The sequence below is a fragment of the Arachis ipaensis genome, chromosome B5 (assembly GCF_059453495.1).
Source record: "Arachis ipaensis isolate K30076 ecotype BB chromosome B5, ASM5945349v1, whole genome shotgun sequence".
Lineage (NCBI taxonomy): Eukaryota > Viridiplantae > Streptophyta > Magnoliopsida > Fabales > Fabaceae > Arachis > Arachis ipaensis.
The window spans coordinates 10,254,904-10,272,648 of record NC_142440.1 but is presented as its reverse complement, the minus strand read 5'-3'; the positions used below and the strand labels follow the sequence as shown (position 1 = coordinate 10,272,648).

The window sequence follows — 17,745 nt, the reverse complement described above, 5'->3', positions numbered from 1 at the left end:
AATAGTTCTTAATAAATACAAGAAACAACAAATATATTTAGTAAAATAATTTTTAAAATTTAAAAATATTATAATAGACATTAACGTAAGAATTAAATTTAAATATTAATTAACGTATAAGATCATATTATATTTTTTAATTTTAATAAATACAAACTATTTTTTAAAAGTTCCACCTTAAATATTTATAAAAACACATTTATTTTTTAAAAGCTGTAAGGATAAGTATATAATTTTTTTATTTATTAAATATAAAATACAAAATTTATACTTTTAAAAAATAAACACTTTTTAAAAATTTCTTACCAAACTAAGTCTTATACATGTAGTGAGTTTGCTAGTGGCTTCTCAATTCCCAACGGTCAATAATACAATGAAAAATGATTAACAATATCTTTACACTTTTTTATATTAATTTTATTAAGTAGATAATAACTTTCGTAAATAATATAAATAATAAATTTTAAAATTAGTCTAATAAAATAAAAAATACACTATATCCCTACAAAAATTACACAAAATACAAGTAGAGAAAAAAAGTTACTGTACTAAACTCATTGTGCATCTATATTTTTTCTTTTCATATTATATTAGAAGAAAAAAATATAGAGCGAGTCTTATACGCTGATTGGCTCAGTTGGCTTCCTCCACAGCAATACCATCATATCATATGATTCCTTAATCCTTATCCATCTGTAGCTTCCTGAAATAAATATATTAACTTAATTACTTAACATATATTGGGAATTTAAGTTAGAAATTATAGAAGTTTTGGAGGAAAACGCTAGCGTAGGCAAAGGGTTCCACGTATGACTCGAGAGTCAAATTAAAAGTAATGATAGTCAAAGTTGAATTAAAATCACAGTAGAAGTGGCAGAGTCTAAGAGGATAGCTGTGATTGGCTTCACTATTGAGACAGTTTCGTTTAGGAAAAAATCATCTCCAATTTTTTTTAATAATTGATAGAATATAATGTGATTTCTTATTTTTGATTCTATGAGTAGGACTAAAAATAAATAAAAAAAAATAATGAATAATTAGATTAAATATTAGATACCATCCATTTTTTTTTTTTTGCTGGAGAAGAACTTCCTTTGATTTATCCTTCGTTCCTTTCGCTCGTCTTTTTAGTTCGGTTCGGAGATAACGATAATATTGTGGCAGTGCCTATGTTACTGTTTTAAAATAAAATAAAGAGAAAGTATTTGTTCAGTTAAGTTTGTTGGTGTTGGTGGTTTCAAATTTAGTAATAGTATTTGGGAAAGGAGTTGAAACCGAAGAGCGTGAGATCCGATTCATGTTCTTAATTACACGTTGACTTGCCGTTTTTATTCGTCAAATTCAATCTGATGCATATTCGGACCCAAAGACATAGCGCTCTTTCTCCATCCAAATCTCGCATTCCCAGTTTCAAACATTCTCAAATCATGAAGTGAGTTTTCCCTCCCTCCCTCTCTCTCTCTCTCTGGGAGTTTATTTTCGATGAGATGTTGATTTCATTTCATACGGAAAAAGAATAATAGAAAATGGAGATTGGATAGACGAATACCTGATTCCAGGATATACTTGTTGAAGCTATCTCTAATTTATTTGGAATATAATCTATGATATTTATGCCTTTGACTTTTCGACTTTTATTTGAATTCTACTATGTCCAGAACACTTCCATTTTCCCAAACACAAGGCCGATTTTGTTTTACAGTAATTATGGAATCGGATTCATTCATATATTGGAAAGGTATAGAACCTGAATGTAAAAGTAAACTTCATCTACCATTTCCTTCAGTTCTTAAGGATTAACACTTTCTCTAGCTGCAGTTTTCCTTTTTTTTTTATGTACCATAAGCAGATCTGAGATACATGAGGATCATTTTAATAGATGGTGTAATTTGTGCACCGATGACTACTCTCTGGCTAGGGACCCTGTTGTTCATAATAACATAAGAGTTCTTCTTTCCTTAGCTTTGGTTTTGATAGGCTTATGACAAAAGTTGACCATGAACAAGATAACCGCAAACTTGTAATCGTGAATATTCATAGATTGCAAAGCTAGGTTCCTCTTTAGCATAATAACAAAGGAATGCTTTTATATGCTTCAGAATTCTGGAGTAGAGTTTTATATAAGTCTGCAGCACTCAAAATTTGTACTAATTTTCTTGTCATGAGGTTTCCTGACATGAAGGTAGAAACACAGTACATATATATAAGAGGGACAGTGTAGTGCACAAGGATCCTGCATTAGGAACAATTGCACCTAAAGAGTGTAATGTAGGTAGTGCTTGTATATGAAAAAAAGTTCTGTTAGAAACACCAATATAATTGTTAAAAATTTAATAGCTAGCTCAACAGTCTCTTGCATGTTCTTAAATGGGAAGAACAGACATCATTCTTAACATGGACTTTTGCTGTAATAAAACAGTGTATCGGATGATGATGTAGAGTAACAAATACCATTCTTAAAATGGCATAGCGTCATTCTTCATCTAACTTTGCATAATCTGAAACAGTGATTTGCAGCTATGCCTCATTTGTGGTGTTTTATATTGGCCTTGCCATGTGTTTTTTCTTTGACAGGACAACACAGATTTTCGGTGTGTCTATCTCGCTCATTCTTATCAACCTGGCCGCTATCATGGAGAAAGCCGATGAAAATCTTCTTCCATCTGTCTACAAGGAAGTTAGCGAAGCATTTAATGCCGGACCATCTGATTTGGGTTACCTCACATTCATAAGGAACTTTGTTCAAGGACTATCATCCCCCTTGGCTGGAATGCTTGTTCTAAACTATGATCGCCCTGTAATTCTTGCAATGGGAACTTTTTGCTGGGCTTTATCTACAGCAGCTGTTGCCGCTTGCCACGATTTTATGCAGGTTGCATTCTGGAGAGCTATAAATGGCTTTGGTTTGGCAATAGTGATTCCAGCACTACAGTCTTTCATTGCTGATAGCTACAAGGATGGTGTGAGGGGAACTGGATTTGGATTATTAAGCCTTATTGGTAACTTAGGAGGCATAGGAGGCGGTGTTTTGGCCACAGTCATGGCTGGGAAGCAGTTTTGGGGGATACAAGGGTGGCGATGTGCTTTTGTTTTGATGGCAACCTTGAGTGCATTAATTGGACTCCTTGTTTTGCTTTATGTGGTTGATCCAAGAAAAAGATCTACCACCATTCATGATGCTACTGACAGTTTAGATAGGTAAATGACTTCATACTCTCACATTTGGCAATCTTTTCTAGCATTTTAACCTCCTAATTACCTTTAGTATTGTTTTCATCCTCGTGACTCAACTAAATGCTTTATATCCATTTCATGTATAATTATTGTTAAATCTGATCTGTGTTTTCATCAGGGATGAAGGTATCTATAAAGGCAATGCAAGTGCAGCATCAATATGGATGGACTCTTGGGCTGCCACAAAAGCTGTGATCAAAGTGCAAACTTTTCAAATCATTGTGTTACAGGGCATTATTGGGTCGCTACCATGGACTGCCATGGTGTTCTTCACAATGTGGTTCGAACTAATTGGTGAGCTTGAGTCTCTATTACAACATTTCAAAGTTATATTTTTTGTTGTATCAAGATCACTGATAAAGTAATAAGCTGTACAAATATCTCAACCTTTATCAGTACTTCTTGTCATGTGATGAATTGGTTCAATGTGCAGGGTTTGATAATAACAGTTCAGCAACACTCCTCAGCCTTTTTGCTATTGGATGTGCAATGGGGTCCTTCATGGGTGGATCAATAGCTGATCAACTGTCACAAGTGTACCCTCATTCTGGTCGAATCATGTGTGCGCAGTTCAGCGCCTTTATGGGCATTCCATTCTCATGGTTTCTCCTTAAGGTGATCCCTCAGTCTGTAAGTAGTTACCTCACCTTTTCTGTCACCCTCTTTCTGATGGGTCTAACTATAAGCTGGAATGGTTCGGCTGCAAATGCCCCCATGTTTGCTGAGGTAGTCCCTGTCAATCATAGGACCATGATTTATGCATTTGATCGAGCTTTCGAAGGCTCGTTTTCCTCGGTTGCGGCTCCCCTGGTTGGAATTCTATCTGAGAAAATATTTGGCTACAATGCAAAGTCTGTTGATCCTATCAAAGGATCTTCACCGGAGGCTCTGGCTTTGTCCAAGGGTCTTCTTTCAATGATGGCAATTCCATTTGGATTGTGCTGTTTGTGCTACACACCCCTCTACTACATATTCAAGCGGGACCGCGAAAATGCTAGAATGGTCGCTTCGAAAGAGCAGGAGATGATGATTTGAGAGTCAACTGGCTGTATAGTTAAGATTGGTTGATCATGTGAAACTGTCCACTGTTTTTGAGACTTGCGGTGTCTCAATTGGAGTTTAAATCAACGGTATCACCTTTTGCAGTAACTCAAAACATTTGGAAGCTGAAACCATCTCCAAACAAAATAATGACATCATTTGTCCTTTTATGTGCACAGTCCAGGTTGACAATACATTTGGAGGCTTCCTACTGATGAAGAAACTCCTTCACTCTTGACATGACAAATCTGGCTGGGAGGATCAGAAATTTGTTCCGGCGCTTATAATATTCTTGAGATGGCAATTATGGCTTGAACTGATTAGAAATTTTCAATAGGTTCTTTAGCTAACACCATACCGAATTGAGGATATGTAACTTGTGGTAACTGTTAATTGATAATATCATTTTGTTATCCTCCTCTGTTTTTGCACTCTATAAATAATTATACTTGTTATGTTTGGGACACTGCTGAAATTAATAACTTCACTCGGCCTATCGACAAAGATCTAAAAAAGAAATTTCATTGTATTCAGCTTAATAGCTGCATGATTTTAGGGAATTTCTCATCTATTCACCTTGTTTACGTATTAAACATACTTCACATTTCACACCTATAAAAGGCTTCTGAGCCCTTTCGGGATATGCTACGCAGTTGGAGAGATAAGGAAAATAGTAAACAATAAATCAAACAAAAAATGCAAGGGAGATAAGAGACAAGTATTGATCACCGAACCCATTTTCTGCTTGGTCCCCTTTAGAATAACATTTCATTGTCAACACTCAATTAACGCACAGAAGTTACAATAGCATTCCATCTGTTTGGCTTTAAGATGCGCTTGGTGGTCTTTGCAAGGAAAATAACAGACTGATGAAAGGAAAATCCCAATTTTAGAATCAATTTTACAAACCATGGGCCTTCAAGCATTGATAGTAAATTTTAACAGGCGTCAAGCTTTGGTCTAGATACAGCGTGGGAAAAAGGTTTGCCCCACATATCCACCAGCCATGGCCCTCCTCACATTAGATTCAAACAATTTTGGGTTCTCTCTCAACATAGCAGCAGCATCGTGATTCAGTGGATCCTCATAGTTTGGTTCCTGCTCACAAGTTATAGAGATTATAGTCTAAACCTTACAAAGATAATAAAACCCAAAGAGGACATAACTATAGCCATACCGTGAATAGATGATACAAGCCATAAATAACCGTGTTTATATTGAGGACAGGTTTCCAATCTTCTCTTAAGATGTTAAGACAAACATTTCCTTCCAAATCAATATTTGGATGGTAGACCTTCATATACAAGATAAAGTAATAAATCAGTTTCTGAAGCTGAAATAGAATAGGATAACTACAAATATAGACCACAACCAAAACTACTATGTACAATATGAAGATTGAAATACAATGTAAACAAAAATCAAGTCCATCCTACCTTTGTCTTGCACTTAACCTTTGGTGCTTCATGCGGATATATGGGAGATACTTGGAAGGAAAACAAAAATATACCACCTCTGCAACAACAAAAGAAAAATAGTGGAGAATAACGACGATTTTATTCTCGCTTCATTTTGGATGAATGGAAAAAAATCACAATGAATTATACATTTTATTTAGCATTAAAAATAACAAAATAAAATAAGAACATGCCGGAGGGAAATCAAAGCCACCAGCAAGAATCCGTTTTGTCGAGTTTAAAATAATGTGCCAATAACAGAAACTTCCTTACAAGTAATAACCATCATCAGGTCGAATTGTAACTTCAAAGTTCATCAGGTCATCTTTGCCATTGGGGAATTGTATGGTACAAGATTTTGGAAGATTCAGCTCACTTATATCTGAAACATGCATGAGTAGTGTGACAAAAATTTCTATAACAAAATAAGATAGGAAAAAACTTGTTCAACAAATATCTGGAACAATAATATCTCAGGACCAGCAACTAAAACACTCTTTGAAAGGATATCACAATTGAATTAGTGAGCTCATAACTCATTTGTATTTTATATTGTTGATTACTGACTATATTTCAATATTAAAAAACACATCAATGTCAGAAGTAAATTATCGTTGGCAAATAGTAGCAATAGTTAAGAACATTTTGCTGCACAACTAATGCAGAAGCAAAACTAAGGCAGTACAACTAAGAGCAAAAATGCAACAAGATGCCAGATATTCATTATTCGTTGCAATACCCTTAAAAAACAAAGTATTTTTTTTATAATAAATGCAGAGCTTAGCCAAAATCATTAAATCAAATGGCAATTATTTTAGTTAACCATGCTTTTCATTTTCATCCTATATAAACTCAGATTATCTTGTGGATGAAACACTAAATTAGAATCTTTCAACTTCTGTTCTCTAAAAATAAACAATCATGACACCCAAGAAATCTATTCTAGCTCGCCTTATCTACAACACTCCTTCATGCCCCAAGAAGCCAAGCCCCCACAAAATCCTTTGACAAATTCAAGTTACTAAGTTATCCAAGAACCTTTTAGTCATCAAATTTTACAGCTCATAATCTACATCAGATCAAGCTAAACAGTAAACAATAGAAGTAGAACTCTTTGTTCCTCTCATTTCCTCCGTCCTTTGCTTGAAAGGGGTAGATTGAATAAAGTGAGTGGGTTTAGGGTAGATCGAAAGTGCAGTCGCACACGAATTTGGCCATGATAAAATACAGGCAAAAAAAATCCAACTTGAAAAATGAAAAAGACAGGAAACCTTTGTGAAGGCGCAACTCGCCGGCGCTTTGCTTCTTCACGGGTGCTCCACCACTTGCATTTTCTGCAAGTTCTCTCTGCTTTTCCTTTACTTTAAAAAGCTTGATCATAGTCCTACAAGAAGGAAATAAACTCTAGAATCACAAAAATTAAATAATAGACCAGCAAATTATGAAATTATTAACTATCACAGGAAAAAAGAAAACAATTTCCATCAGAGAAAAAAAAAAGGGACAGCAAGCAGGTAAGTCTGCCTACACTGAGTCTGATCAAAACTACCAGAGGAACCAATTATTTTATGCTTTTGACTTCATAATTATCTATCGAGAATCAATCCCCCAAGTAATTGTCTCCATCTCTATGAAAGGCTTAGACTTGCAATATGAACATGATCAGAACTTTTATAGCATAAAAATCTGAGTCACCCAGAGGAAAAATAAAGTTCTTTTTATTATTATCATTAATTTGCAAACATAGTCTAAGCTCCGCAATCCTACCAGCAACTACCGCTTTCTTCTTCTGTTCATTTGCAATAGAATATTACGCATAAAAAAATATTCAAATAATGAACTCTCAGCAGATGCTGTTCAATTAAAAGGCAACTGTGATCTGATAACAAAATAATTGCAAATTACGGTGTTTGTAAACTAGCATCAAAGACGAAAGCAACATGCTTGATATTGTAAAATAACAACAAAGAAGTCCCTTTCAATTCAAATGGTAACTAAATTATGGCGAAGCAATTAAGAAATAAGAATACGAAAAAACCCTAAAAAATAAAAAACGTAAGGCGGGGATCGGGGAATCTACGCACAAATCTGAAATGAAGGAAGAAGAGACAAGTTGCAGAAAATCGAGGGGATGAATAATTGAAAGGTGGGGAGAAGAAGAAGAAGGTGATGGAGGAACAAGATTTGTATGAAAGGAACCTGTTTGATGAAAGAGCGCAGAGAGGTGGGTTCGGGTTTGGGTGGGGATTTCCGCAGCTGAGTCTCGTTTTATGTATCTGCACAAATCCAATTAGTAGTAACCTTTTTAAGTCTCTATTATCTCTTTCTTTCTTTCGCCCCACAAAAAGGCTTCATTATTTGGGTGCGTCTTCAATTTTTCATCATCAATGTGCATTAGCCCTTTTTTTTATTATTATTTATTTTTTTAGAATGAATATGTTGCTTTTTCTACACGCACAACTTTGTTTTATATTATAAAAATAAAGGGTGAATATATTCAACAATAAATTTTTATTCATAATTATAATTATAAATAGAATTAATTGTCATTTCTACTTATAAATTTAATATGCTAACAAATCTACTAAAAAAATTGACTTTTATAAAAAAGATTATTTTTAATAGATAAAATTATCTAAATCCCAAAATATTAACCAAAATTTTTAAGGAAAAATATGGGAGCCAATGAAATATGTATACAATGCGTATAATGGAGGTTTAGGGAGTATTAGAGATATAACTATTAATGTTACATTTTTCTATCAGTGTAAGCTTTTGGGATGAGTGGTATCATGATATGGTATTAGAGCTCTAGATCCGAAAGGTTAAGAGTTTGATCCTTGGTAAACCCCAAAATCAGCTTAAGCTTTTGGGATGAGTGATTTTATGACATGAGATATTTATTATACCTAATATCCAAATGGTTATTCTGAATATTATGGGTGATGTTCATACACATTGTACAAACTTAACAAAATACCAAATTTTTAGTTTTCAACTCTTCACCGTCCACTTTATTAGGGGTATATATGAGTCGAGTAAAATCGTTTATATTAATTCGGATCTGATCCTAAATAATGACCGAGTCTATTTTTAAAATCCTTATCCGACCTTAAACCCGGTGAAATCTTATTATTTTTGGGTTACACTAAAACTAGGTCTAAACCGGTGAAATTCGGATCATGATAAACTTTATATCAAAAAATTATGATGTACTTATTTATAAAGAAAAAACAGACTCATTACTGAAAAGTTGATATCCATATTTGAACTTGAATTTATCTATAAATTTAATTTTATGCTTCTTTGATCTATTTTCTAATTCAACAAGTATGATTACAAACAAAAGAACAAGCTTATAATTAATATAACATAACATTAGAATTAATTTATAACATATATACTTTTTTTTAGTCCACTTTGAGTGCATATGAGCCGGGTGAAGTCGGGTTCGCTTTGACCTGGACCCAATTCTAAATAATGACTAGGTCTATTTTTGATACCCTTACCCAACCCTAAACCCAGTAAAATAACACAAAATTAGTCCTTAAAGTATTTGGGTCTGAGCCAGATCTTCGAACCGAATCGAACCATGCTGATACGGAACGTAACCCAGGATAAGATGGAAGATCAAAGAAAGGGACTCCTCTACCTCAATTTGATTTCCTGATGCAACAGTTAAGGGAATCACTCTACCTCACCTGTTCACACCCAAGTTTCTCAAAGAAACTCAAAAAAAATTTCATTCATCAATTAATAAAAAAAATGGCTACCAGGTTTTAGAGGGTTTTTATACCTCTTAAATTTAAATCCCTAACTCATAAGTTCACTAGAATAAAATATGGGCCAAATCATAATTGGGCCTAAAACAAACAAATAACAAAAATAAAATAAACATAGAATAAATTCTAAGAAAGTGATGTCTCTTTTAATTCATCTTGACTAATGAGAGTCTTCAATGCATCTTGTAAAATAGTAAGACGTGTGGCTTTTGATAATCGCTAATCATTGTCTTGCCCAATTCTTGATGCATCTCCTAAACACATGATTTAGCCATGTTTGCAAAACCTTCTTTTATTCTCTTAGTTGTTGCTCTTGTAATTGGACCAATTGGCATATGACAGTTCTCAGTTTGTCCCATAGGGCTCGTATCATTCCCTCCCTCCTGAAAAAGATTCGTCCTCGAATCTGCATCATAAGCAAAAGGAGATAGGTCAGAGACATTAAAAGTAGCTGATACATTATACTCACCCGGAAGGTCAATCTTGTAAGCATTGTCATTGACCCTTTCGAGCACTTGAAATGGACCATCACCCCCTAGGATCTAACTTGGATTTTCTTTGAGTAGGAAATCGCTCTTTTCTCAAATGAACCCATACCCAGTCACCAGGTTCAAAGATAAGTTGTCTTCGACCTTTATTCACCCGTTGGGCTATCAACTTATTTTTCTGTTCAAGCGATTCACGTGCTTTCAAGTGCATTGCTTTAACCTTTTCAGCTTTACCTTCTGCATCCAAGCTAACAATATCACTCAAAGGCAAAGGTAATAAGTCCAAAACAGTTAAAGGATTAAAACCATAAACAAGTTCAAAAGGAGAAAACCCAGTAGAAGAATGAGTAATTCTATTATAAGCAAACTCAATAAAAGGTAAACAATCTTCCCAAGTTTTCAAATTCTTACCAACAACAGCACGTAATAAGGTCCCTAATGTTCTATTTACTACTTCAGTTTGACCATCAGTTTGAGGATGACAAGTAGTAGAGTATAATAATTTTGTGCCTAATTTACCCCATAAAACTTTCTAAAAATGACTCAAAAATTTGACGTCACGATCAGAAACAATAGTTTGGGGAACACCATGCAAACGCACAACCTCTCTAAAGAATAGATCCGCAATATTTGTTGCATCATCAGTTTTATGGCATGCAATAAAATGAGCCATTTTACTAAATCTGTCTACCACAACAAAAATGCTATCTCGACCTTTTCTTGTTCGAGGCAAACCAAGAACAAAATCCATAGAAATATCAACCCACAGATGCATAGGAACAGGTAAAGGGGCATACAAACCATGTGGTAAAGACTTAGATTTAGCCTGTTTACATGCAACACACTTAGCACAAAATTTTTCAACATCTCTACACATGCGGGGCCAGTAAAAATGTTCAGATAACACATCCAATGTCTTATGCACACCAAAATGACCCATCAAACCCCCATTATGTGATTCAAGAACAAGTAAGTCCCTCATAGAACAAGCAGGCACACAAATTCTATTACCACAAAACAGAAAACCTTCATGTCTATAAAATTTGTTAAATGCACTATGTTCACAAGAGGCATAAATAGCAGAAAAGTCAGAATCATTGACATACAACTCTTTTAAAAAACTCAAAGCCCAATAACTTAGAGGTAAGTGTAGTAATCAAAGCATACCTCCGAAATAAAGCATCAGCAACGACATTATCTTTACCTTGTTTAAAGGCAATAACATAGGGAAATGTTTCAATAAATTCCACCCATTTAGCATGTCTTTTATCAAGCTTACCTTATCCTTTTAAGTGCTTCAAAGATTCATGATCCGTGTGAATCACAAACTCCTTAGGTAAGAGGTAGTGTTGCCAAACCTCTAAAGCCCGAACCAAAGCATATAATTCTTTGTCATATGTTGAATATTTACGCTGAGCTAAATTCAACTTTTCACTGAAGAAGGCAATGGCTCATTTTTCCTGCATTAAAACAGCACCTATACCAATCCCAGAAGCATCACATTCAATCTCAAAGGTTTTATCAAAGTTAGGTAAAACAAGAATAGGAGCAGAACACAAAGTCTTTTAGGGTATGAAATGCAATGTCTTGTTCCCTTTCCCATTTAAATCCAACATCCTTTTTTATGACCTCTGTGAGAGGCGCAGCAATGGTAGAAAATTTTTTTACAAATCTTCTATAAAACCCAGCTAACCCATGAAAACTTCGTACCTCAGAAGCATTTTTAGGTGTTGGCCATTCACGAATAGCCTTTACCTTTTCCTCATCAACTTCAATTCCACTCGCACTCACAACAAAACCAAGAAATATAACTCGATCAATACAAAAAGTGCACTTTTTAAGATTAGCATATAATTTCTCTTGTCGAAGCACTTCCAAAACAGCTGAAACATGTGACAAGTGGTCATCCAAACAAGTGCTATAAATGAGAATATCATCAAAATAAACAACAACAAATTTACCAAAAAAGTCTCGCAAAACATGGTTCATCAGACGCATAAAAGTACTAGGGGCATTAGTTAACCCAAAAGGCATTACTAACCACTCATATAACCCATGTTTTGTTTTAAATGCAGTTTTCCATTCATCCCCTGGGTTCATTCTAATTTGATGATACCCACTTTTTAAATCAATTTTAGTGAATATGCATGCACCATATAACTCATCAAGCATGTCATCTAACCTAGGGATAGAATAACGATACTTTACCGTAATTTTATTGACTGCACGACAATCCACACACATTCGCCAAGTACCATCCTTCTTTGGAACCAACAAAACTGGTACAGCACATGGACTCATACTCTCCCGGATGTGACCTTTGGCTAATAACTCCTCTACTTGCCTTTGAAGTTCCTTTGTCTCTTCAGGATTACTCCTATAGGCTGGTCTATTAGGAATGCTAGCACCAGGAATAAAATCAATTTGGTGCTCAATCCCACGTAATGGAGGCAAACCACGTGGTACGTCAGTAGGGAAGACATCGGCAAATGCCTGCAACAAAGAGACAAAGCTATTTGGCAAATTTGGGTTAAGGTCAGTGTCAGAGAATAAAGTATCCCTAAACCGAACCATAAACAAAGCTTTCTTGCCTATTAAAGCACTCTTTAAATCTCTCTCTTTTGCAAAGAAACACAATTTGCTCTCAACTTTCTTAATTTTTTTTGTATTTGTACTACTCTCATGACATGGACTCTTTTCTTTCTTTTCACTCACCTTTGGGCCTTTTGCTATATTCTTTTCACTCATAGCCTCTTTTCTCTCAGATTTTTCTGTTATCTCACATCCCATGTTCCCCTTGGTATCCTGTTGAAGCTTCAACTGGTCAAGGTAAACCTCCTTAGGTGATAAAGGAGCAAGAGTGATCTTGCGACCATTAAAATCAAAGGAGAATCGATTTGTATAACCATCATGAAATGCTCGATGGTCGAACTGCCAAGGTCGCCCCAATAATAAATGACAAGCTTGCATTGGCACCACATCACACAATGCCTTATCAACATACTTGCCAACAGAGAATGCAATTGTCACCTGTTTGTCAACCTTGATCTCTCCACTGTCATTCAACCACTGCAACGTATATGGTTTAGGGTGTCGAACACATGTCAAACCCAATTTCTCCACCATAAGTGTACTAGCCACATTAGTCCAACTCCCGCCATCAATAATTAAACTACACACTTTTCCACCCACCAAGCATCTAGTGTGAAAAAGATTGTGGCGTTGCTCTAGACTTTCTTCTTTCACCTGTAAATTCAAAGCACGTCTAACAACAAGAGATTCACCATGGACTGCATACTCAACATCACCATCAGAACAATCCTCCAAAGATGGCATGCTATTATGATCAGAGTCATCACCACGATCAGAATCAGACACAATATCATCTCCTCTAATAACCATCAATCTCCTATTTGGGCAATCACTAGCATAATGACCCATACCATGACACTTGAAGCATTTAATATCTCGATGTCTAGAAGTAGCAGAAGAAGAGTTAGAATTACCTTTCTTCTTCGTAGCATCAAGTAATGCATTGGATTCAACACCCTTAGTCTTTGTTGTGTCAGCACTATGAGACTCCCACTTTGGATTAGCATGCGATAATCCTCTTGGTGCTCTTCTTTGTTGTTGCCTCTCCACCTTCATTGCCATACTGACCAAATCATCTATCTCCACATAATGATGTAACTCCACCACATCAGCAATTGCTCTATTCAAACCACCCACAAATCGTGCCATAGTAACCTCAGTGTCCTCTTCTATGTTGGCAGTAATCATAAGCATTTCCATTTCCTTATGGTAGTCTTCAACGGACTTGGAGCCTTGAGTCAGTCGATGTAACTTCTGATGCACTTCCCTGTAGTAGTACGAAGGCACAAATCGTTTCTTCATGAGGCGCTTCATAAGATCCCAAGACTCTATAGGGTGATCATCATTCCGCCGTCGTGTCTTCACTAGTTCATCCCACCAAAGCAAGGCATAGTCAGAGAATGCAACTGCTGCCAAACGAACCTTCTTTGCCTCAGAGTAATTATGGCAAGCAAAAATTCTTTCCACCTTACGTTCCCACTCCAAATAAACTTCAGGATCATTTCTCCCTTTGAATGGTGGTATTTGCATCTTGATGGCGTTGATATTGCTATCTTGACTTTTATGTCGAGGTGTTATAACCCCATCAGAGTCATCATCAGAAGGTACATGATTCTGACGCCGATTCCGGAAAGGTCCTTGTTTAGCAATCTTGGATAGTGTCTGTGTCACCTCTTGCTTCCATGCTTCCAATTCAGTCAAGCGATTAGTTAAGTGTTGAATGGCCCTTTGCATCAACTCCATGTCAACTACAGTATCTTCAGAATGAGCTACCATAACAATGAACCTGTAACAAAAATATTATAAAAGGACCTCACAAGCACTCGCTCACGTGTTTCACTCAAAGATGGACACTCGTGTTTATTCTCAAAATTGGCTTTTACCCTCTATTGAACTTACCACTCTTGCCTTTTACCACTCTTGAATCTCTTTGACTGTTGCACTTTAGAAAGCAAATAAAAATAAAAGATAGAGAAAATCTGACGCAACGATAAGAGGAAAAGATGGATAGAATAATAAAAGGGACAAAGACACAAAAGACAAAAGATAAGAATAATAATAATTAAAAAAAATAAAAATAATAAGAATAAGAATAATAATAATAACGTACGTAATGATTTTTTTTTTTTTTGAGATTGTTGCTTTGTTTTGTTTTTTTTTTTTTGTTTTAAGAACACAACGCTTTTTTTTTTTTTTGCTTGAGTGCTACTGTGTAAACTTCAAAGTATGTACTCTCAAGTATGTACTCTTTTTTTTTTTTTGGGTACTCAAGGGAATGACAAAAAGAATAACGATGAACACAGACGGAAGGATAAAGTGACTATGCGTGGCTGGATTTTTTTTTTTTTTTGGTACTCAAGGGAAGGACAAAAAGAATAACGATGAACACAGACGGAAGGATAAAGTGACTATGCGTGGCTGGAATTTTTTTTTTTTTTAAGTTTATGTAGAACACAGAAAGGATGAACGTAGACTAATGAAAATTAATCTAATACCTGAAATCTGATACCAAATGATACGGAACGTAACCCAGGATAAGATGGAAGATCAAAGAAAGGGACTCCTCTACCTCAATTTGATTTCCTGATGCAACAGTTAAGGGAATCACTCTACCTCACATGTTCACACCCAAGTTTCTCAAAGAAACTCAAAGAAAATTTCATTCATCAATTAATAAAAAAAATGGCTACCAGGTTTTAGAGGGTTTTTATACCTCTTAAATTTAAATCCCTAACTCATAAGTTCACTAGAATAAAATATGGGCCAAATCATAATTGGGCCTAAAACAAACAAATAACAAAAATAAAATAAACATAGAATAAATTCTAAGAAAGTGATGTCTCTTTTAATTCATCTTGACTAATGAGAGTCTTCAATGCATCTTGTAAAATAGTAAGACGTGTGGCTTTTGATAATCGCTAATCATTGTCTTGCCCAATTCTTGATGCATCTCCTGAACACATGATTTAGCCATGTTTGCAAAACCTTCTTTTATTCTCTTAGTTGTTGCTCTTGTAATTGGACCAATTGGCATATGACAGTTCTCAGTTTGTCCCATAGGGTTCGTATCACATGCACACCCCTACATCCTACCAATACTTCACTCCCAACCAACCCTATCTCGTTCTACCCTCAATTTTATTTTAGACTAAATAAGAGTCAAAAGTACTTATAGATGATAAAATAAGTGAACGTTGTTAAATACTTTGGTTGTGCTAGATACAATTTTTTAAAGGCTTAAGGAAGCCAACAAAAACTATAAATAGAAATTTTTTTCTTGTAAAAAATGCTTACAAGTCTAGTCTAATAAATTTAAGGAGAAATTTCATCAACAATTTTTGTAGCTATAAATAGACACAATTATTATAAGAAAAACACTGAATACATTTGAATTTTCTATCAAATTTAGCGTTGCACATTAGTGACGATTTTACCGGCAGATTTGGTAATAAATTTGTCAGGTCAAATCATTACCAACAGATTTACTTTTTTAATAATAAATCTGCCGGTAATAGTTGGAGGGGAAAAAAAATAGGCGCGAGTTTTCCGACAGATTTATAAATCTACTGGTAAGCCCAATTAGTAAAACCCTGAGTTTTGTTAATGCGTAATGCATTAACATTGGATTTATCTGCCAGTAAATTTGATGGTACGTACCCTAAATTCAAAATATATATCTCTCCCCCCCCCCAAAATCACCTCCAAAAGTGGCGGCGTGGAGGAATTTTCCGACATAGTGGCAGTACAGACGGCATGGCGGTGTCGACCGACAGGGCTGCATTTATGGTTTCTTTTAGTTAAAATTGCAAAAAAGTAATAGGATAATAAAGAGAGGAAGGATGACAACATACTGATTCACACTACGCAAGGAGTTCCAGTCGTGTCGACTCAGTTTCGGGATGCTGTTGGTGGTGGCCGGCACTGGTGGAAGTGATTTCGGGAGAGAAAGAGAGGTTGTGTGTTTCAAAATGAGGGAGAGGATGCACATTTTGAAATTAGGATACATTTACCATCAAATAAATATTACAGTGACGCATTGCGCGTTACTAAAAGACAACGTTCCACTAATTGGACTCACCGACAGATAAATATGTTGGTAAATCTAACAGTAAAACTCGTGCTTTTTTTTTCTTCAATTATTATTAGTGAATTTGCTGTCGAAAAAGTGATCTGCTGGTAATAATTTGATTTGATAAATTTATTACCAAATTCACTGATAAAATCGTCGCTAATATGCAACGTTAAATCTTAACAATATTTAATATTTTTTTATAGTAAATATGTAGTGATAATGGTGAGATTGCAAGGTGTGGGATTGAACAATAGTGAGCTGTTGGTGGCTTCTAACGAAGTGAAGTGATAGTGAAGAGTTAGAAAATAAAAATTAGATATTTAATTTAAGAGAGGTAATTTTTATTTTTGGTATTTTTTAAAATATAAATAATTCTATCCATCATAACTATATTTTATGAATATAAAATTATATTTAATAATATATTAAATTTTTATAGATAGAATTGAAATAGTAATTTAAGCCAAAAGTCGAAGTATATGAGCACCGCAAAATAAATAGGGAAAAAGTAGGGTGTGTTTTCAAATTTTCGGTAAAAATTATAAATTATAAACTTATTTTTAGAGAGTTTTTTAGGATTTTTTTAAATAAATAAAATAAATAATTTGTAACATTTTGATCAAAATACATCGTATCTCTTATTTCATTTACAGTGTAAATGAAATAATACTACATATATATCGTTTATACTGTAAATGAGATAAGGCATGAGACAATATGGCTGTATCACGTTTGTACACGTAGTGTGTAACTCTCTTATCTTATTCACAATGTAAACGAAATACATATAGTATTATTTTATTTACACTGTAAACGAGATAAGACTGAAGAAGGCTTATATATATGCATTTCATTCACAGCAACTTAGCTTGTGACATCCATTTGTTCAACTTTTCTCTCACTTTTACCCTTTTCTAATCAAATTTTTGAATTACTTCAGCATTATGGCGTACGCCGATAATCACAATGCGGACATCAACCGACTAAACTCCTCGTCCAAGTCCTCACCATCAACGTCCATGTCTTTTACTGGACGAGCAACGTGTAGCGGTGGTGCGAGAGGTGGGTCATCCTACACA

General features: G+C 34.9%; 2 protein-coding genes across 3 annotated transcripts; one reads left to right on the top strand and one right to left on the bottom strand.

Moving 5' to 3' along the window:
• Window positions 1–889: 889 nt before the first annotated feature.
• On the top strand, window positions 890–4,694 carry LOC107642844 (uncharacterized). Its single transcript, XM_088486452.1, has 5 exons — window positions 890–1,432; window positions 2,575–3,198; window positions 3,353–3,528; window positions 3,668–4,364; window positions 4,455–4,694. The coding sequence occupies exons 1-4, from the start codon at window positions 1,350–1,352 to the stop codon at window positions 4,267–4,269; spliced, it is 1,485 nt and encodes a 494-aa protein (XP_088342578.1). The 5' UTR covers window positions 890–1,349; the 3' UTR covers window positions 4,270–4,364; window positions 4,455–4,694.
• A 302-nt stretch (window positions 4,695–4,996) lies between these two features.
• On the bottom strand, window positions 4,997–8,173 carry LOC107642845 (NEDD8-conjugating enzyme Ubc12). 2 transcript variants are annotated; one of them, XM_016346335.3, is made up of 6 exons: window positions 7,932–8,173; window positions 7,004–7,116; window positions 6,006–6,114; window positions 5,712–5,790; window positions 5,453–5,569; window positions 4,997–5,373 (listed from the first exon to the last, which is right to left on the bottom strand). In XM_016346335.3, exons 2-6 carry the CDS (start codon window positions 7,110–7,112, stop codon window positions 5,236–5,238), a joined length of 552 nt encoding a protein of 183 aa, XP_016201821.1. In that variant the 5' UTR covers window positions 7,113–7,116; window positions 7,932–8,173; the 3' UTR covers window positions 4,997–5,235. The 2 variants fall into 2 exon arrangements, with proteins under 2 accessions (XP_016201821.1, XP_016201822.1); XM_016346336.3 differs by having other exon boundaries at window positions 7,817–8,098.
• Window positions 8,174–17,745: the final 9,572 nt, after the last annotated feature.